Source organism: Apostichopus japonicus, chromosome 5 (assembly GCF_037975245.1).
Source record: "Apostichopus japonicus isolate 1M-3 chromosome 5, ASM3797524v1, whole genome shotgun sequence".
NCBI lineage: Eukaryota > Metazoa > Echinodermata > Holothuroidea > Aspidochirotida > Stichopodidae > Apostichopus > Apostichopus japonicus.
The window spans coordinates 15,915,233-15,936,392 of NC_092565.1; the positions used below are offsets into that span (position 1 = coordinate 15,915,233).

Here is a 21,160-nt window from a genome sequence, read left to right on the forward strand (position 1 = left end):
CCTTTTAACTTAGATCCATCAGGATATATTGATTGATTGATTTATATAACAATGGATTTATCTGTCTAGTTATGTATCTAAATAAAACTGTTAGCAAACTGCTTATCCACTAGAGAGCCTGTGTAAGAGAATGTGTAAAAGTAAGTTGGCCTGACGTTTCGATCCTAGCAGGATCTTCTTCAAAGGCCAAATGACAAGTAACAGTAACAAAAGGGACAAAAACACGCACAGAATACAGACAGGTTAATGAGCATGGTGAACACAAAGAGATGGATGTAAGGGGATTAGTAGACAAGGGATGGAGAGAAGAAAGAAAGAAACCAACAGGGGAAGAGGAGAGGTAGAAGATAAAAAAAAAAAGTTATGTATCTGTGTATTTATTTATTTAAAAAGATATTTGAAAAGATAGTTATGTATCTGTGTATTTATTTATTTATTTATCTATCTACATATTTATTTATCTGTTTTTCTGCCTTTCTCCTCACCAGTTGTCAACGATCGGCCGATGTGAATACGAGAAGACTTGTGCATTACTCATCCAGCTGTTTGACACAGCAGCACAGGAATACCAAAAACTTGCCCAGACGAGCACGTCTGCAATGGATCTTGCTGTGCAGGAAGGTAGGGCTGAAACTGTTGATAAGAGAACAACCACAAACATTGTCAGTGATTTCAAACTGTAACCTAGCCAAAACTGCAACTTTATTTAATTTTATTTTCTTTCTTATGCAATATGCTAGTTCTTAATTTTTAACTATATTTTACTGCCGAATTCCATTGTGATGATTCCATAAATGTTATCTAGACAGATAAACATTTGTATGAAATGTGCTTACTTCACTTACCAGAGGAGAGCAACTGTTGAATCTTATAAATCATCTTGTTACACATCACCAGCTCTGGTTTTACTCAGTGAATTTATGGCATAGATTAAAGGTAAATGAGATGTTTCCATAATTGCAAATTTTGCCTTTGCAAAAACTTGAAGCATCTTGGACTTTCATCCTGTGTTCTATCCCGATTTGATAGTTGTCAAGTGAGGTTAGCAGTTCCCCTTGAAGCCCACCTCCTCCCATCCTGCAACCCTCCCATTTCATTTTCCCTTTTCTTGTTATTGTTGGTGCCTTGTGGGTCAGTTGCTGTTATTTAAACATACTCTTTTTTATTGGTTTGGGGGCAATTTTTGCTTTTCTTCAGAGACCTGTTGTCTCTGCTTAATTTAAGTAAGCATAAATATGAAGGCCAGATTTCTTCAGATTGTGCATAAAATGGGCAATTTTTGTGGAATACCATATGATATTTTTTCTATTGGCGGCAGGTCGATTAACGTGGCTGGTGTACATCATTGGTGCTGTTATCGGTGGCAGGGTCTCATTTACAAGTGTTGAGGAGCACGACGGCCTTGATGGAGAACTTGTTTGCAGGTGAGAGGCTGCCACAAGGAAAATAGGTTCTTTGCACATGTCATGTTGTGGTAGAGTTTGTGACTTTAAAAAAAAAAGTGGAAGTTAAAGAACCACTTGCAGTCACCGTCCCTGCCAACACTTGAGAATATCACAATAATATCATTTACAAAAAATCGTCACAAAAATAATAAAAATAACAGTGTCACAGCTTTCATATCACTGAAATAAGTGCTTAAATGCTGAAATTTTTCTAAGTGGCCTTCGGCCTTCTTCACCCCCAACCAGGGGCCTTCCCCTTGGAACCCCACCGAGGGTGAACATTGCTTGGAGTGATTATTATTGAATGAAATCGATGTCAAAAACTGTTTCATTTATATCGTTGACCATCGGTAGACCCAATTTTTATCTCAATACATTACATGTATAGAGATATTGTAATAGTAAGTGGGACTTTCTCTTCTCTTAAAAATTTTTCAGCGTCTTCAAACAAAGTTCTTTTTCTCTGGAATTTCCAGAGCAGGAATATATCATATAGACCAACAAAAGTTACTATTTTTTATTCCAGAATTGTATCTCATTCTGTGACTTTTTCACCGATTTATGTCCAAATCGGGCCAATTTGGACTGAAAACACACTTTGGCAGACCTGTTTTGCACACGCTCCAAAACTTATGTTTTATGAAAGAGAATAGAATAGAACTGTCTTTCAACAGTGGTATCGTCTAAGATAGGGTCCTATGTATTATATATTTTATTAAAATTTTAAACTTTCATTTGTTGTTTACAGGTAGGTATTAATAAGAATTTTATACATGTATATGACATTTAATGGCTTTTATTTGCTTTATTTGATGTTTAAATGATTTTTCTTTCTTAAAACAACACTGAGCTGCCGCCCCTACTTTTAGTAAAAAGGTCCGTTTTTGATGATTAAGCCCCGCCCCCAAGTCTGTTTTGTAGCAGATTGGCTATGACTCATAACAGCTACATGTTAGATATACGAAAATGGCTACCCTCGCGAACAATTTTCGGTTCTGTAGTTAGGTACGCGAGGTGTTAGTGTATTGCATGCTTATTTCATTCTGTACTGCTGAATTCTACGTAGTGCATTTAATTTATATTACAGGGATGTAAGTCTCCCGGATTTTTACGGAAATCCGGTTTTTTTTTAATTCCAATAAGTCTTCCGTATTTTTACGGAAATCCGTTTTTTTTTTAATTCCAATGAAGTTCCACAACATTGTTCGAATATCAAAGACACAACGCGGCAAAAATGCCTGGCCCGTTGCAGCAAGCTAACTTCAATTTTCACTCATCGATCACTCAAAATACCATTTCCAGTTTCGCATCATCGCATTGCACTGTACAACATTGTGCCATGTGAATATCGTTGCGTACGTGCGAACTTCAAATCGCTATAGCTCATTTCTGTCGTTGAAAAACTTTGCCTAATTCATGTTGATTGGACTGCTAATTAATATCTTCGTAACTGCTGGTGCGCGACATAAGTTTTGGAATTAACGCTTTTGATATTTGTGAGCGGCGGAAATCTACGGGATACGCATATGAAAGTCGATATTTGTGATCGCATTCGAATGTGAGACTGTTTTTTATTCCGTAGTTCGCTGCGACGTATTCGTAACTTTGAGCTAGCCTAACATAACGATAGTGTGTAAGTAGTAAGAACTAGGGGTAGGATGTGTTAGCGCTAATACTTCTAAGCTAGCCTAACATACAGTAACGATAGTGTGTAAGTAGTCAGAGCTAGGAGTAGGATGTGTTAGGACGGCATTCACCTGGGGTCTCCGAATATTTTTCCGTTTTTTTTTTGGGCTGCACTCAGGACCTTCGTTTTTGTAACATCCATTTAAGGATAGTACTGGTGTTCAGGTAGCTTTTCAGAGCAAGGGCCATGATAAGTTTGTTTGATTGCCCTTCATGTATTTTGTATAATTACGTATACACATTCTTGTATTTCTGAAGGCTACTTACTGTAGGCCTAGTGCATTTAAAAAAAAAATATATATATATATAGGCCTAGGCCTATTAGGCTTTCAGTGATAGCCACATTAGCATTGTACTGGTGTTCAGACAGCTTTTCCTAGGAAGGACCAGGGTAAGTTTGTTTGATGGGTACGTATAAAAGAGGAGCCGGCCATAGCATCACAACTTTGATAAGACTATAAAAATTGTATAAGGTTATGTTTTATTTATAAGATGTATAAGGTTATAAGAAGTATGTTTAGCTTTCTTTTGAACCTGTAATGTTTGACATCAAATGTACAAAGAATTAAAATAAAATAACAAAATGGAGAGGAACTGAGGTGGTGATTAGGGGAAGAGGAGGCCACCCATCACTTGCATATAAAAACTTGTAATCTTCTTTTACATTATTTTTTCCAAGTCATAAATCCATGAAATCTTCATGTCCGAAAAATTGAGATGGAAAAACGTGGGTTGTTTTGATATCTAGAAGTGGACACAGTTTTGATGGTAGTCACCACTACAGTCTACAGTATCATACAGTAGGTCAATAGGCCTAGCTCTCAAGGCAGGCATCAAGAATATGGTCGAGTTGTTCGCCTCTTCTAATTTGGCTGTTGTCATTGACTACACTATATGACCAAAAAGTCCAACAGAGACTGACCTAAGATGAAGGATACCACATAAAAAACAAGTTCTTAAATATTCTATGACATTACTAAACCTTGCAACGTCGTTCTTTCGACTAACAGGCAATGAGCGCTAAAGGCAAGACTAGCAGGATAAAGTGTAACCTGCAGAGACTATTCGTGGCAAAGTAGCAAAAATGCAAGTTATATATTTGTTGTACCATGATTGATATTGATAATTGTAGAGACAGAGCAAAGATTTGAAATTAGGAATCAAAATTAAAACTTCCAGTATTGAGATACTGCATCATTGATGCTCTTGTTTAAGAGGTGGTGTTTTTGAGCAACTGACATGGGCTGCAGAGAAGTGGATTGTGTTAATATTTTCAGACAATTTAAGCTTCTGGTGTTTGTATGTTAAATCATCCGTAGAGTAGATTCCCCCTTCAGAACAGTTCTAAATGTTCTTAACATCAAAAAAGAAATCAGTGTTAACATTCTTTTCTCACTGATATACCTGCAAGTTTAGATATTAATAAGTAAATATTAAAGCCTGATCTCTTTTTACAGGGCATTCTACTAGATATATAGCATCTATAACATGTAAACTGTTCCCTAGTAACAAGCATTATTGTTATTTACAAAGTTGACTAAGAAAGAATTATTCAGATTCAGACAAAACAATATTAACAAGACATTTTAGTTGAATAGTGTTGCCTCTGACCAATTGTTAGAAGGTATTTTTGCTTCATGATTCATGTTTTTCTTGTGTTTTTTTCCTCAGAGTCCTTCAACTCATGAACATAACAGATGCTAAATTGTCAACTGGAGGTTCTGAAAAGCTGGACCTTGCCATGTTAAGCTTCTTTGAACAATTTTCAAAAATTTACCTCGGCAATCAAGTTCAGAAGTCCTCTAAGGTAAGTTGGCTCCTCCAATTTTTTGCTGGAAAAGTTGATCAATTGGAAGATACAAAGCTCACAGTTGTGTAGCTAATGCTGTTTAATTAACGAAACATGCACCCATTAAGTTTTGATCAGGTGACATAATAAGGTAATTCAATCAATGAGTGATTAATTGATTAATTATGGCCAAAGAAGCCTCGGATTAGGATGAACGTTCTGGTTAATTAAATTATATGAATGTATTTATTGTGTGAAAATTCATGCAAGCGCATTTAAGGAAAACTGTAGGGTGTGTAATGTAGAAGATTTTTGTCTGTTTTCTGCAATATTTGATCTTTAGGCAGCTCAATTCATAACTTTGATAGTTTTGTGTTTTTCCTTTCAGTTATATAGAACGTTATCACAAGTATTGGGGCTGCAAGATGAATCAATGGTCCTTAGTGTCTTCATTGGTAAAATGTGAGTAGCAATAAAAGTTGAAAATTTAACCAAGCTTTTACTTCAATTAACGTTTACTTGTGTTCAGACAAAAGCAATTTGTAGCGATTGTAGTTTGCAGCAGGGCCATCTTAGAAACATGAACCAGTCCTTCCATTTTTCCATTTTAATAAGTCAAATTTTTGTTTATACCCCTAGATTATTCTTCTAATAAATGTACTATTTTGCTTTTGGTCACTAGTATGCACAAAATTTGAACACCGCCCCTAAATATTGATTCAGATATCTGCAGTTGACCAATTGCACTAAAAGGGCACACTCCTAGTGTTAATTCAGTACTCCAAGATGGTTAATCATAAAGAGTAATTTAACAGTCCCCTACATAACTTTATAGAGGCCTTAGATATCTATTGTAGTAGCATCTTCTTCAGAGGCGGAATGAAGGGAATAAAGAGGTAAACAAATTATGAAGGCGGTTGTCAGGGACAAGTTAACTGTAATGTCGAACAAATATTAGTTAGAAAGCAGTTTATCAGTTTTTTCTCTTTCTTTCTTTTACATATTCTGATCCATTTGTTATCTTTGCAGACCCTTCTGATATATTATTGTTTAAATCACATGCAAGTCCAAGCAACTGTTCATTCAAATACAAACTGATTTTTGTAATCATAGAAAGTGAAGTGTTCTAATACAATAAATTCGGTCAACTACAGTTCCCCTTGCTCTTCCTATCATGCGCTTTTGCAATTAACTCCTGGTCCACATACCCGCACTCGTTGTGGCGATCATGCCTTTTCTGTCGCTGCGCCTTCTCTTTGGAACGAACTCCCATTTCACGTTCTTGACTCAACAGAAACTTAAAACATTTCTGTTGATTCCTAAGTTTCTTTTTTCCTCGGTTTCTTTTGTCTCTTTCCTACTTTGTGAAGTGCTTTGAAACGCTGTATTAAGCGCTATATAAATGTAATTTATTATGATTATTATCATTATTATATCTTTATGGCTTTAATAGTAGCATGGACAATAACTTGGCAGATTCAGTGGAAGATTTCTGTCGTTAAGTAATTAATATTAGTAAACTTAATGGCTACTATTTGATGCTTTTTGTTGTTTTGTATCTTGTAATTCTTTTTTCTTCTTCTCATCTTCAGAATCACAAATTTGAAATACTGGGGTCAAAGTGAACCAATCATCTCTAAAACTCTTCAACTTCTCAGCGACCTATCCGTTGGTTACAGCAGTGTCAGGAAGCTGGTCAAACTAGAAGCTGTGCAGTTTGTGTTGGCTAATCATACTGTAAGTGAAAATAGGAGTGTAAAAGGAAAGGCACACAATACTATCGTCTTTATCTAATATGGTAGCGATGTTTGACAAACTTCCTATGACATATTGTCTGCTGTATAGGCGATGTCCTAGCCAGGACTGTCATACCAGGGAGCTGCAATTTTGTGGATAAATGATGTCATAGTGTTACTTGATGTTAAAATGTGTTCATTTCCCTTCTGTGAGTTTCCATATTTCATATTTTCATGATGAAATTGTTACTGAAATCACTGCCAGTATTTTATAATGTTAAAAACTGTATCTGCATTTTTTTTTATCATTTAGGCATAAAATTTAATGGTCCAATATTTGGGAGGGCAATAGTTCCACAACCTTATATCAGATTGTATCCAAACTTGGGATACAGTTTTTTGACTTCATATTTTAAAGAAAGATTTGAGACAACATGAATGGTCCCAGTGCAGTGGCTTAAAATAGTAATGGGAACTGGTACCTGGGAACCGACCGAACAAAATACTATTAGATCCAAGGCGTTACTACCCGGTCCGGAAATTCGTAAAAAATCACTAACATCATTCACCATTTTCAGTTACATTTTCATTCGAATCAATGAAAGTGAGAAAAAAACTGCATGTGAATTCTTCCCTAATTTCATCAATTGGTGATGTTCCCTTCCATCTTGATGTGTTTGAGTGTAAAAAAAAATGGTGAAAATTTGTTACTATTCCTAAGAAGAATGAATCCGTATGCCAAAATACTGGTTTGAAATCATTACTGCTATTTACTAATGTTTATAAAATTTGGTTCACGTTAATCGTTTTGAACCTATTTTGTCCCATGCAGAGTTCTCATTTCCCATTCCTTGGTGTCAACGGGACCCTGTCGGTGTATGACATGAGGTGTCGTACAACCTTCTACACCGCCCTGGGGCGTCTTCTCATGGTCGATCTGGGGGAGGACGAAGAGAGATTCGACACATTCATGGTTCCCTTGACAACCGCATTTGAATATGTCGGGAGTCAGCTGGCTAATGCAGACAAAGGCGGCCCGTGGAATGAAACCGAGACCAAAGTATGAAACCTCTTTGTTGATATTCCCTGTTTTGTAGAGTTGTACATCAGTTGCTTGGGGAAGGGGGAGGGGGAGGAAGGGGGGATTCTCACTTATGTTGGATAAGCAGCTTGGCATGTTTTACTAGACATTTGTATCTGATGTAATTTGACGTCGTGCAGTACTAGTAACCTGATGAAAACTAAAGTTTGTCGTGACTTATGCAGTATTAAGTTTAATATCGACACTGTATTTATACTGGATTTTAATAAACTTGAAACTTGAACTTGAAACAATGCATTTTCTTCAGCTGCAGTAATTAGTTATGCAACAGGAAAAGTAACTCATGTGCTAATCAGGCACTAATTCAATTTCTTCTAGCAGTTTAGCTTTACACTTTGTTCCTTATTAAAATCATTGAAACCATAGAAGAAATGTTGATGGAAATTTTTTTCATTTCTTATTACCTTTTAAACAGAGAACTCTTATTGGTTTAGCAAGAGACTTACGAGGGATCACCTTTGCTTTCAACACTAAAGTCAGCTATATGATGTTATTTGAGTGGATGTATCCTTACTCTATCAATATATATATCTATGTGTTGTCTATACATGCATTGTAGTGTCAAGTGCCTAATAGGAGATACTAAAACACAGTGTCCAAAAAGACATGCTGCAGTAGCTGCAAACTCCTGCTCAGCTGAGATGATTCCATATCAAGCAAAAGGGACTATCTCTGAAGATCTGCAATGCATATTATGTGAAACTGTGGAGCACAATAGACTGTGTCCTATGCAGCTGCCTCAGGGTCTTACGTTTGACATGGTAACCAAAGAATACTGACTTATTAGTGTGTGTATCTCTGTGGTGTAGCCATGGCATCCATTCATTGATGATGCCAGGTGCCTAATAGAGATACTGTAGAGAATAGGCTACTGAAATATATGTGTGTGTGTATCTCTGTGGTGTAGCCATGGCATCCATTCATTGATGGTGCCAGGTGCCTAATAGAGATACTATGGAGAATAGACTACTGACATTTTAGTATGAACATACCTGTGGTGTAGGCATGGCATCCATTCAGTAATGTTGCCAGGTGCCTTATAGATTTCTGGTGTAGATAATATCTACAATGGTAAAGATTACTCCATGGAATGACACCAGCCTGTCCCAGATTTTACAGTCTCATGTTTTGCTCTGTAAGGTTAGCAGAGTATAAATCTGTTTTTATACAGTTTGTAACCTTCAGTGCGCATTGATTATGTGTCTTTAACACAACTACACCCAGCTACCCCTCTTACACGCCTATTTTATTAAGAGCGGTAGAATTGTGGTATCACGACCCAGCGGTGACTACCCCAGTACTAAAACTCATGGCTGAACTGGTCCAGAATAGATCTCAGAGGTTGCAATTTGATGTTTCATCGCCCAATGGCATCTTACTCTTCAGAGAAACCAGTAAAATGATTGCAGCATATGGTAAGTTCACATCTTGTCTTCCCTTGTTTACAATTAACGCCAAAATTTGTACAAAGTACAAGAACATGAGTCAATGTTTCTTTCTGTTTGTTATTATTTGCTTTAGATTCCCTATAGTACAATTTAAACCAGTAACTTCAGGCGCATGATAATTTTCTCAGTCAGGTGTTGGCCAACATTGTGTTGTCTGAGTCAGAATTGTTTCCAAAAGTTTTAGCTTAGTTAAGTTTAGTAGAAAAAACGATCAAAAGGGACACTCAAGTCCCCATCAAGGACCCTATAGGAGAGAAAAAAAAACTGAAGACAAAAACACTCAGACCCGATTACAATGCTTAAAGTGCTTGTCCAAAGCATTCTTAAACCCATTGATACTACTTGCAAGTACAACTTTCTCAGGCAAACCCTTCCACTCATTCACAACCTTATTAGAAAAAAAGTTATGTCGAATATTAATCCTACTTTGTGACTATTGGAGTTTAAGACAATGACCTCTGGTACAACTACTATTAGCAAACATGAAACATGTTTCCAAACCTACAAGTGATGGATTCTCTATTTGGTAATCACTTTGTGTGTCTGTAGTCAAATTAAGCTGATGTGTGATGATATATATATATATATATATATATATATATATATATATATATATATATATATAAGCAGCAGGTAATCTATTGACCATATAAAACCGATGATCGTCAAACAATGTTGATTTGTTGTAACATTTTTATTTTGCCTTGCTAATCAATTTCAATGTGCCATTTTGAGTCAAACCAAGACTAGTCACAAAGACTAGACTACTGCTCAGTGGGTCTTTGTCCAATCTTCTGTATTTCTTCTTGTCTTTGCAGGTTCAAGAACTTTAGCTATGGGTGACATTCCAAAAGATCAGATTTATGCAATGAAATATCCTTTACAGTTCGTTTTATATAAATATGCATTAAATTAATAATTGTAAGGATTATGTTAAAGCTGTTACAAAGCACACCAAAGCAGCTGTTAGAGTGACTTTACTGAGTCCTTGGACAGAAGTAAACCGGAGCACAAATACATGTGTCACTTTAGTAGCAGTAATGGAACAGAATATATTCTACATGTTGTGAAATCTATGAACATTCAACATCTTGTGAACTCTTGGAAGAGAAACTAGAGGACCTACTTTTTACCACCTGAGTTAATCTGCTTGAAGGCTGAATGGCTCACGATAGATAGTTTAAAGTGATGAAATGAAATCTGATGTTTAGCATTGATTGAGTCCTTCATATCACCACGTAGTAAATCAATATAAATTAAATCTGATAAGCAAACATTTGGTATAAAAGAGAAGATAAAATCTCAAATTGGTACTTTCTAATTTCAAATCTCCTATACCTTTAAAGGATGATCATAAGTTTGTAATATTACTGCACAAATTAGTTTTCCTGTTATCTGAAGTCCGTTGGTTTCTACTGGCTTTTCAACAAATGTAAACATTCACAGTCTCGGTCATTCTCTTTCCTTGACTGATGTATCGTACATTGAAAGGTATATCAGTGTGCTTTGCAATGTTAAAGGCTGCCCTCTCTGGTAGCTATGTCAACTTTGGTGTCTTCCGTCTCTATGGCGACAACGCTTTGGATGAAGCACTGCAGATGTTTATCAAACTCTTATTATCAGTACCTTTAAAAGACCTTCTGGTGAGTCAATTTTATTCCAACTTTTCCAAAAATGATGAATGAAAGAACAGAATTTTTACCATTTTATATAAGTTTCTGCTTTATCCAGAAATATTCTCTTAAAACTTGTTTCATATTTTTGGCAGTAGAACTTACATATGTGTTAATCACTGGCATGCCTTAATTTAAAAAAAAAAATTTAAGTACAAATTTTCTAGACCATTTGGAACAAAATTTCAGTGAATTATATTTCTGGTCGGTTTATGACTAGGAACCATTTTCTCATTCAATCAAAGTGCTAAGTTTAGGAGTTAACAAGAAGACTTCTTGAACTGCTACTTTTGTAAAGGGCCTTGTTTTGTTCCACACATGATTTTTTGTTGTTTTCATTTTGTGCCTGTTCTTTATTACAGGACTTTCCCAAATTAAGTCAGTCTTATTATGGCTTGGTGGAATGCTTGGCACAGGACCACATGAATTTCATTGCTACACTGGAAGCTCAACTGTTCTTGCACATTTTATCCTCAATTTCAGAAGGACTTACAGCTTTAGGTAAGACAGATCAGTTAAAGACATAGGGTGCAGAGTTTTTGATGGGGCAGGGAATGAGAGGGTGGCAGAGAATTTGGAGGGTGGGTACTTTCCTTTCCCTTTTGCAAGACTGCTATATGTAAGCCAGGCCTCTGGTCTGTTGGGAGTGTTAATAATGTTTTTAATTTCATGAGCTAGATCCAGGGTATCTTTGGACCTTTGAAGTTGTGATCCCTAGTAGATTGTTCCTCACTATCATATACAGGACTCTCACATCACCAGACAGAGAGAGGCAGAGTTAATAGTCAATCTTAAGTTAATTTATTCAATACAGATACCATGGTTTGTAATATATTCAATACAGATACCACGGTTTGTAATTTATTCAATACAGATACCATGGTTTGTAATCTATATTTAATTTATTCAATACAAATATCATGGTTTGTAATTTATTCAATACAGATACCACAGTTTGTAATTTATTTAATACAGATACCATGGTTTGTAATTTATTTAATACAAATACCATGGTTGGTTATGTTCAATTAATTTATTGAATACAGATATGATGGTTTGTAATGTATTCAACACAGATACCATGTTTTGTAATCTATATTTAATTTATTCAATACAAATACCATGGTTTGTAATTTATTCAATACAGATACCATGGTTTGTAATGTTCACTTAATTTATTGAATACAGATACGATGGTTTGTAATTTCATTCAATACAAATACCATGGTTGGTCATGTTCACATAATTTATTTAATTTATGCAATACAGATACCATGGTTTGCACAGGCTGTTGTGCAACTCTGGACCACATTGTCACTTACCTTTTCAAGCAGTTGCACAAAACTGGCAAAAACAAGAACGATCAGTTTCCTAAAATTATGGACATTCCAAGAGAGATTTTACAGCAAGTGAGTAAATCATGCTTATTTTGTATTGATCGCTAAGTAAATGTGATGCTATCGTAAAAAAAAGAAAATCTTTGTCATTATTATGAAACTTAGAAACATTCTCCAATATACTTTGTAAATTAGGTAGACATTATGATAAACACAATTGGGGTTTAATAGTTTTATGTATTTTGGAGTAAAAATGTAAAAATTTTGGGTTCATGTGACCAAACATTGTACACGCATGTAGACTGGCATTTGTTTTCATCGTTTTCACAATAACTTTTGTGACAGTGCAGTCGAACATGTTTACCTGTGTATTTTCTGTCAATGTTTAAGAGGGTGTGAGTAAAGGTAGTTCAGGGCCCTGTGACTTTGATGGAAAGGAATAAATAACCAATCTTTTTTGGTTGATCCCACTTACTTACCTTCTATATCCAACATATTAGTAATCATTGACATGTATCTCTCATTTTGTTCTTGTTGGGGAGGGTTTGGGAGAGAGGGTAGATCATTTAGTTTGTACTTTTGTTCAGTCTTGATGAAGTAATGATAGAATTGCTTGTAATGCTTGACTCTTTTAAGCCTCCTCTTGTTCCCTCTAAGATGTTGTCAACGGTACTGAATATTATAATGTTTGAGGAGTGTCGGAACCAGTGGTCCATGTCAAGACCGTTACTTGGCCTCATCTTACTTAATGAGGAGGTAAGTTTCATTCTCTCCTCTCTCCTCTTCCCTCTCCCCTCCTTTCCCTTCCTCTCCCCTCCTCTCCCCTCACTTCCCCTCTCCTCTCCTGTGTGAAGTCAAACCTTCAACATAAGAGTTGGTAGAAAGTTTAATTAACACTAAGATGTTGTTTGTATTTGTATACCATTTATGAGGGATATTTCTTCTCGTTTCATTTTCCTTTTTTTTCTCTTTTTCTTTTTTGTGTTATCTACATCAGTACTTCACAGAGTTTCAACAAAGTGTAGTCTCAGGTCAATCACCCGAGAAGCAAACGGACATGTTGCAATGTTTCAAGAATCTCATGGAGGGAATCGAAAGAAATCTCAGAACAAAGAACAGAGACAAGTGAGTTGTGATCTGGAAGGAATTGAAATGTGGGAAAAGGAGAACAGTACTGACAAGAACTTCCATTGATAATTTATTCCACTGTAAGATAAAAAGACGGAGAGAGGGAGAGAGTCATGTTGGTCGGTCGTAACTGTGATGCAAACATCTCCTATAATACACATACACACATATATAATACATTGTTAGCCATGTCTCAGATCTTAAAGGAGACATAACTGCCATGAACAACTCTCCCAACCAGCTAAGAAAAATGTATTATTCCATGCGGGAGAAACCACAGGTTTGAGAGCGAGGTGGCCAATTGGCTAAGGCATCGGACTCGTGATCCAAGGATTGCTGGTTCCATTCCTGCCTAGTTCATTACGTTGTGTCCTTGGACAAGATGCTTTATCTCAATTGCCTCTCTCCACCCAGGGGTTAAATGGGTACCTGTGAGGTAACTTGTCATTGGGCGCAGTATATAACTGCTGCCGACTGGAGGGATTGTCTCTGGGACAGGTTATCATTATCATTGACCAGGGGTAATATAACGTCTGTAAAGCGCTTTTGAGACCTATCGTTGGTATAAAGCGCTATATAAAAAGCAAATATTATTAATGCTCCTTCCCATGTGGCTAAAGACTTGACCAAGTCTAAACATGGTATTGTTGGCCAACATGTACTTCATTTTGAGTGTTGTTCTTATAGTTATCAGGTTTTTGTCTGTAATGGATATGAATTTGGCAAATGTTGAACCAAAAATAGTGAAGCTTTTAACATGACCGAAAGAGGACATTCTACCTTCAAAATATGAAATGGAAAAATTAAAAAGTGGGCCACTATGACATCACAGATTTACAAAATTGCAGCAGCTCCCAGACACGACTTTATTAAGCAGGATATCTCCCAAACGGATCGAGATTTTTTTTCTTAGCTGTTTTGGAGGAGGAGTTGTTCATCTCAAAGATCAACATTCATCCAATAAGCTGAAGATTATGGTTGGGTTTTGTAACTACCTCAAGAAGGTCTATTGCTGTTTCACGATAAATGACAACACTCAGAGTACACCATCAACATTCTCTTAATCTGTAGTAAAAGGCTAACTTGAGGTTGCCAAGAAGTGTAAGGTTTGAATCCAGAAAGAGTACTTAGTCATAATAAGATTGCAATTTTTGAAACTACAACATCTTAAAACCCAATTTATTTTTTTTTTTCACTACAAGAGCAACTACTACTTGAATCTGATTCGATATTTTAAAAAAAGGTTTATTTCAGGTTTGTCAAAAACTGCTAATAAAAGGTGAATTAAATCCTACTACATGCGGTTGAAATTTAGTCAGTCATAACGTTGATTCAAAATATGGTTTAGAAATAGAATGTCCTTTGGAAAAGCCCTTTATAACCATTGACCTTTGATTTTGTTATAAGTTGCATTTCAGGTTTCATAATGAAAGCCATAAATAAATATTGGACAATGTTTTAAGACTGCCATAAATAAATATTGGACAATGTTTTAAGACTTACGTACCATTTATTTTTTACTTGGATGCATTTTAACTTGATGTATGTGTTGAGCTTAATTATTTATCTCTTCTCTGAAACCTTAAGACAAAAGCTGTTTCTTTAAAGTATGTTCAGTGTTACCACCGACCTCTCTCCATTTTTCCCCTCAGATTTACGCAGAACCTATCCATATTCAGACGTGACATCAACGATTCATTACGCACCGCCAACGACACAGCTAGAAATGCTGATAACTCATCCGTTGGACTTGACATGATGAGCTAGTACTACTTGACGAGAGTTTTTCATAGGTTATATTTTTCACAGAAGAGGAATGTTTTTGATACCACAAATTTTTGTATGCCAGTTCAAGAGAAAGACATTGAGTAAAGAGAGCACTGTGTTTACTTGTTTCCCGTTTGTACCGATAGGGTTTAACCCTTAGGCAAAGCTCTATGCAGAAAGTCATTTTGACAGTGATTACAACACAGAGCTGAAATTTTTTATTTCAATTTGTTTTTTTCCCACCTTCCTTCTTGTCCGTGATGATTCCAGAGTTATGTTATCGACTGTAACGGGAAGGTGTGAAATGGTTGTATAAATGTTTGTGTCGTTATTTAAAAGCAGCTGTATTCACAAATGTATGCATAAACTTCCCTTGACATGGTTCGACCTCAGAATGGTCATTTTCTCTGTAAATGCAGTGTCTTTAGTTGCAAGCAGGCTAAATATGATCTCACCAGCCTCAGCTGATTGAATACATATATCACAGGATCTTTAGCTGACACAAATTAATTTTTGTTTCCATAAAACTTAAATATGCCAGGGTAAAAGTGACAGGATATTTGGCAAGGCAGTAATGGAACTACGTCTTCTGCGAACACCATGTTATGCAGTTTAGGAGTCCTAGCAGTAACATTTCTTATTGGTATGCCATCATGGATCATGCCGCATTAGATAGGTGACCTTTCAGCCATAATTTCTCTTGGGTATGTTGTAGTGGAACACACTAGCAGCAACAGCAATGCCAAATAAGACAGTATTCTTAGCCATAACATTCCCGTTGGGTGTGTCCTCGTAAGACATGCCACCTAGGATAGGTACGGTAGCAGTAAATTGTCTCGGGTGTGAGCTTTCGTGGGAAATGCCAAATAAGAGGTGCCGTAGCGGTAACATTTCTGTGTCAGTATGGTCACATGTACCATAACAAATAAGGTAGGTATTTCTTCAGGGCCTTCTCCAATAGTTGATGCATCGATAACAATTTGAAATCCACAGCTATGCAGGGTAATATGTGCATGTCACTTTGAAAATATTTTGATAGTCCTAATTTATGCCCTTTGAAATCGCAGAAGTCTTAAAACTGTATTTTGAGAAAACCGAAAGCACTTTGATAAAAGTCTAATGAAAAGCTGTCAAGAGTCATGAAAAATTACTCATGAGAAACGTCGTCAAATTTCTCCATTCCAATATTTATGTTTTCATTCGTTCCACATTAAAGTAGAAATAATAGGACTGAGAAAGTCAATAAACAGCTGAAAAGTCTACATAAACAACGTATACAAATTTTGTCAAAAGAGCTACAGCTTGAATTGTCATAAGAAGGACATTAAATTTCGCTAACTCATAATGCCTCAGGAGTTGAACTTGTTTCAGTGCCTGGTACTTGTACAAAGCTTGTGAAGTTTTCTGCAGAATTGTATTCCGTTAGGCATCCTCTATTTCAAGTCCCGATACACTTGTCCTTCTTAAGCAAATAATGGTTTCTCAAACACCTTAAAATTGTACTTTTTTTTTTTCTGTTACTGAATAGTTAATCCAAAAAGATTCTAACTCAGGATTGCAACCATACTTGCCAAATCTTGCTCTCAGCATGATCGGAGTCAACCAAACCAAAGCAGAATTTGTACATGACAGATGTTAAGATGAATACTGAATGTCAGCTCTGCACATTACGTGGTAAAATGACAGTCCATGCAATAACCACACCGGCGTATGAACGATAGCCAACCGCGCCGGTTGGATGAAACCAGTGATGACATTAATATCTCCTCATATCTTGCCTATTGCAGATGGAAACTCGGTTAGTCGTTTCAAAGGATGACTTACAGAACAGTCTGAGAGGGAATTAGTTTTATCCAGTTTTCTAGATATTCCCCTTTACAAAAACTGGCCTGTTCCTTTAAAGGCTAAGTGAATGATGTCAGCTCCTAAGTCCAGTCCTTGATGGCTATTGATTCTTTTACAAATTTCTTATAACTCAACAGAGAAATGTGCTTTAAGAATAATATTAACAACAGACTAGCCATGGATAGCGTTGAACACCATTTGTACTTGACAAATCTTTGATGCATTTTTCAGGCCATTCAAGTTGTCAGTTTTGCTGTTGAGTTTAGTACAGGTCTATTCTGATGAGCTGACATAATGGCCTGTGTGTGCGACTAACTAGTCCAACCACTCTGGTGCTGAAATGCTTGATTTCTTAAAATTAATAAAGAAGATGAAAATGGTTATAGAAATATAGTTTTTGACTTCTAGCTGTGGCCTTACATGGTCAAGAGTGGAATGAAATTTGTGCCTACAGTCCTTTAAGTAAACTGTCTTGCCAAAGTATAATAATGTGAGAATTAAATATAATATCCTGAAGTGAGTTATATTTTGTAAAGTGAAAGTGGATTTTCTGTCAGGAAAAGAAATGGACTTTGTACTTTATTAAAACTATATCTTCCCACTCTTTAATAATATTATGTTTCTACAAGATCACTGCCTTCAATGGACACAGTTTTAATTCACCAACAAATTATACCCAAACCTAGCTGTAAGCGTTGTTCTGTTCTAGGAATTTATTCTGAAGCATGAAAATTGTAGAATACTGATTAGTTTCATATAAATAGCATCATCCTCCTCCCAGGATGTTAAGTGGGAGTGTCTTTTTAAGTGTGAACAACTCAGGAGTAGTTACAATTACCACAACAAAGAAAACATGAATATTCATAGGGTCAACACACAAAATAGTTTAGGTTTTATGTTCGTTTCGTAAATAGAAAGATTGCTCGTAATGTCTTAACTTTAACATTCCATATTATCAAGTCTGTTGTTCATCATCACTGCTTCAGTGTGCTGTGATTCTTACTGTTACAGATCATTTCACAGTGTTATTGTGAGACTGACGGTATTTGTGTCGCAGGGGTATCTCCATATATAACACAGGTGAAGCAGATGTCCTTGTGGATATTCATGTTAAAATGATTTTATTTTGACTTTAGAATATGTTGTAAAATCTTGGTGCACCAGTCTCAAGGTTAGTTTTTTCTTGGAAACCTCCACCAGTAGGGGGAGTGGGGGGGGGGGGAGACAGGGGAAGAGTAGTTATTGGGTCTACAACTTTGTGGCATTCTTGTTGTGTTACAATACGCAAGAAGTTTTGAACGATATAATTTGGAAAGATTTTTAAAGGTTAGCTACTCTTTATTGAAATATTTTATGCTTAACCTTGATAATAATAAGATATAAAATATCATACATATACACTTACTTGCATAGAATGCATCAACCGACACACTTACACTGTGTTACGTTGGTATCTCTATCATTGGATATGATCCATATTCATCTGTGGCAGCTTAGAGCTTAGCTTGCAGTATCAGTTCATCAAAATTACAGCCCATGGAAAGATGAACAACAAAATCGCCTGTTAAAAGTTTGAAAAAACCCCAAAGGAAACGATTGAAAGTAAGCAGCTGTATAGAAGTTGTTTTTCCTAGTGCATAAATAGTAGGAATGAAATAGCCAAAGTTTGTTAACATTTCTCTGTTACAAGAACGCCTGAAAAACAGCCGCCACCAATTCAGTGATTGTTAACGTTTTATATATATTAAATAATCAAAGTAAAATCATGACCAATCCCTATTGTTCAACATTCTGACAAATTACCTTGTCATTAACATCTGCATGCAGTCTTTGCTAAATAGCTATAAAGTTTTGCCAAGAGTCATACTTTAGTATTTTTCTTATTTAATACCTGTCATAAAAAATATCAGTTGCTGTTTTGTAATGAGACCTACATCAGGTTATACATATGTTTGACACAGATGTCTTTTATACATGAAAACTACTTTGTTGTTGGTTCGTGGTTGCAGAGACCTTGCTACTGTTTTATTGACTGGTTGATATGTTTAATTGAGAAGCCACAGTACAGCATACTATAAATACATAGATTTGCAGTTTTAGATTATAAGAAAAACTACAGGGGCGGGGAATGGCTGGCGTGTGAAAGACACGAGTGGGGAAGTTAAAACCATCAGTGTTCCTCTCCTCCCCCTCCCCCTGGAATGTAGCATCATGGTACTCTCCTGAAGGTTCTGCCTCTTCAGTTTATGTAGAGACAAAGAGGATGGGTCACATGGATAATTAATTGTCCAAGGGAGGGAAAACATCTCTGAGGGTGGTGGTAAAATGTTAGTTGGGAATTTAGAATGGGAGTGTCCATTATTTTACATTCTGGCATATAAGTGGTTTTTCTGATGACTTTTATTAAAGTAGTTCTGAATGATGTTCCAGTCCTTGTTATAACTATGTTTGTAAATTTACAATGTGTATCTTGCACTGATGGTAAGTCAGGTGTGGTCTCTGTTAGGGAAATAATGGATCTGAGACTACTCAGGAGAGAGAGAGAATCTCACCTTGAGAATGACTTAGTATTTGCGCAGAATTGATCAATCTTGGAAACTGCCTATTTTTTACACTTATTTAATAATGCCAGTTTAGCTGTAATTTTCTCTCTGTGTGGAAGGCCCAATTCCATTGCACTTTCTCTTCTTTAGCCAGACTTCTGCTAGCTAATAAACATTTGTACTGAAATAGAGTGCTTAATCAGCAGTTCAGCTGGACTCATTCCTTGTCCCTTTAGGGAGGGGTTGGGTTGGGTTGAGGGGCTTGGACAGAGAGAAGAGTAGACTTGGGCTATGCCTTTATTCATATTGTTAAGGATTTAGTAGGATGACATCCACAACATCATCAATGGCAGTAATGTTATTCCAGTATGTCCCGTTTATTTGGTCAATTAAACATAAAGCACAGTTCCTATTGCTCTGTATCATCACACAACTATCAGCCAACAATAATTACATTGACTTCTTTAATATCATTATTTTTTTATGTAACAACGCGCTTTAAGGCGCTGTGTTTGTCATATAACCTAAAAGGATCTGAATTGTGTGCCTTGGGTTTCAAAAGCCATTTTCGTTGACAGTATGTCATGTTGGTTCACCTATGTAGGCCTATGTTTTTTTTTGTGGCTAAATTTCCTCTTCCTTTCTGTATATTTTACCACAAAAGATGCTATGAATAATTAAAGATTGTACAATTGAGGAAGAAAACGATAATTCAGCTTTGTGTTGTGTTTGGATTTTATATTATTGATTTTTCAAATAGCTAACTGGTTTACAGTGAAACAATTAAATGTCCCAAATTTAACCGTATTTTTTAATGTATAAATTTCTCCTTAAAATGTGCTCTAAGCCTTGGTGGGGGTCCTGGGTATTCAGTTGTGAAAATTTCACTTTTCATATATTCAATGTGCTGTGATAGTGATTCAGCAAAGCAAAACAGTTTTCGTGTCGCAGCGCTGTAATATATACTTGAAAGATTTAGGGTGGCCAAGTCTCCTTAAGGAATAGCATTTTAAGAAAATTCTTCGATTTTCCAGGTGGAGGGATCCGACCCTTCCCCCATTACCCCCACCCCACGCTGCTCCTGAGGGGCCTAAAGGGGTCTAAAATTTACCCAATTGAAAACTTATATTTTTTGTTTAGACGTCTGAGATTTGTTTGTCTATCATTTTGCTGTCCTTTTTGTGCTTTTGGATGTGTACCGTTTTCTTCTGCATAATATTGTACATGTATTTTTTATTGAGGGCTCCTCCGGAAAGCAGTGCTTCTGCACTGAGCAGAACTACCCTCATTATAGATGACAATAATAAAAATAAAAATTGAGGCAATTTAAGACCCCTTTAGGCCTACCAGGAGCAGCGTACGAAATTGTTTACTACTGAGTGAAGAGGTTTGTTTACAAGTGACGAACACTTCTGGCTCGGTCTACACGGTCATTATACGGAAAATTAATGGTGTTACGAAAGGCCAACTTGTCAGCTATCCGGTGATAGGTAGAGTTTATCTAGTGAGAACTTTCTAGACTTCAAGACCACATTGCGTTTTTGATTTAGTTTGTAAGTCAATGGGGCTTTTAAGGCGTATGATAACACAGTACTTATACTGCACGCTCTGGCTTTAGATTGTTTTGTTTTAGCGCCCTCGATTTCCTTCCAATCCTCGCT

At 36.3% G+C, this 21,160-nt stretch overlaps 1 protein-coding gene across 1 annotated transcript in view; it reads left to right on the forward strand.

The window, feature by feature from the left end:
• The window catches only part of LOC139967834 (exportin-7-like), a 35,449-nt gene extending 15,239 nt beyond the window's left edge, over positions 1-20,210 (forward strand). The window contains exons 14-28 of the mRNA XM_071971956.1: positions 489-621; positions 1,319-1,424; positions 4,803-4,938; positions 5,309-5,382; positions 6,513-6,657; positions 7,489-7,716; positions 8,174-8,262; positions 8,983-9,173; positions 10,025-10,079; positions 10,690-10,849; positions 11,242-11,380; positions 12,149-12,288; positions 12,874-12,972; positions 13,214-13,341; positions 14,997-20,210. Of these exons, the coding sequence (XP_071828057.1) occupies positions 489-621; positions 1,319-1,424; positions 4,803-4,938; positions 5,309-5,382; positions 6,513-6,657; positions 7,489-7,716; positions 8,174-8,262; positions 8,983-9,173; positions 10,025-10,079; positions 10,690-10,849; positions 11,242-11,380; positions 12,149-12,288; positions 12,874-12,972; positions 13,214-13,341; positions 14,997-15,111 (1,938 nt within the window). The 3' untranslated portion in view covers positions 15,112-20,210. The remainder of the gene's footprint in view (positions 1-488; positions 622-1,318; positions 1,425-4,802; positions 4,939-5,308; positions 5,383-6,512; positions 6,658-7,488; positions 7,717-8,173; positions 8,263-8,982; positions 9,174-10,024; positions 10,080-10,689; positions 10,850-11,241; positions 11,381-12,148; positions 12,289-12,873; positions 12,973-13,213; positions 13,342-14,996) is intronic.
• Positions 20,211-21,160: the final 950 nt, after the last annotated feature.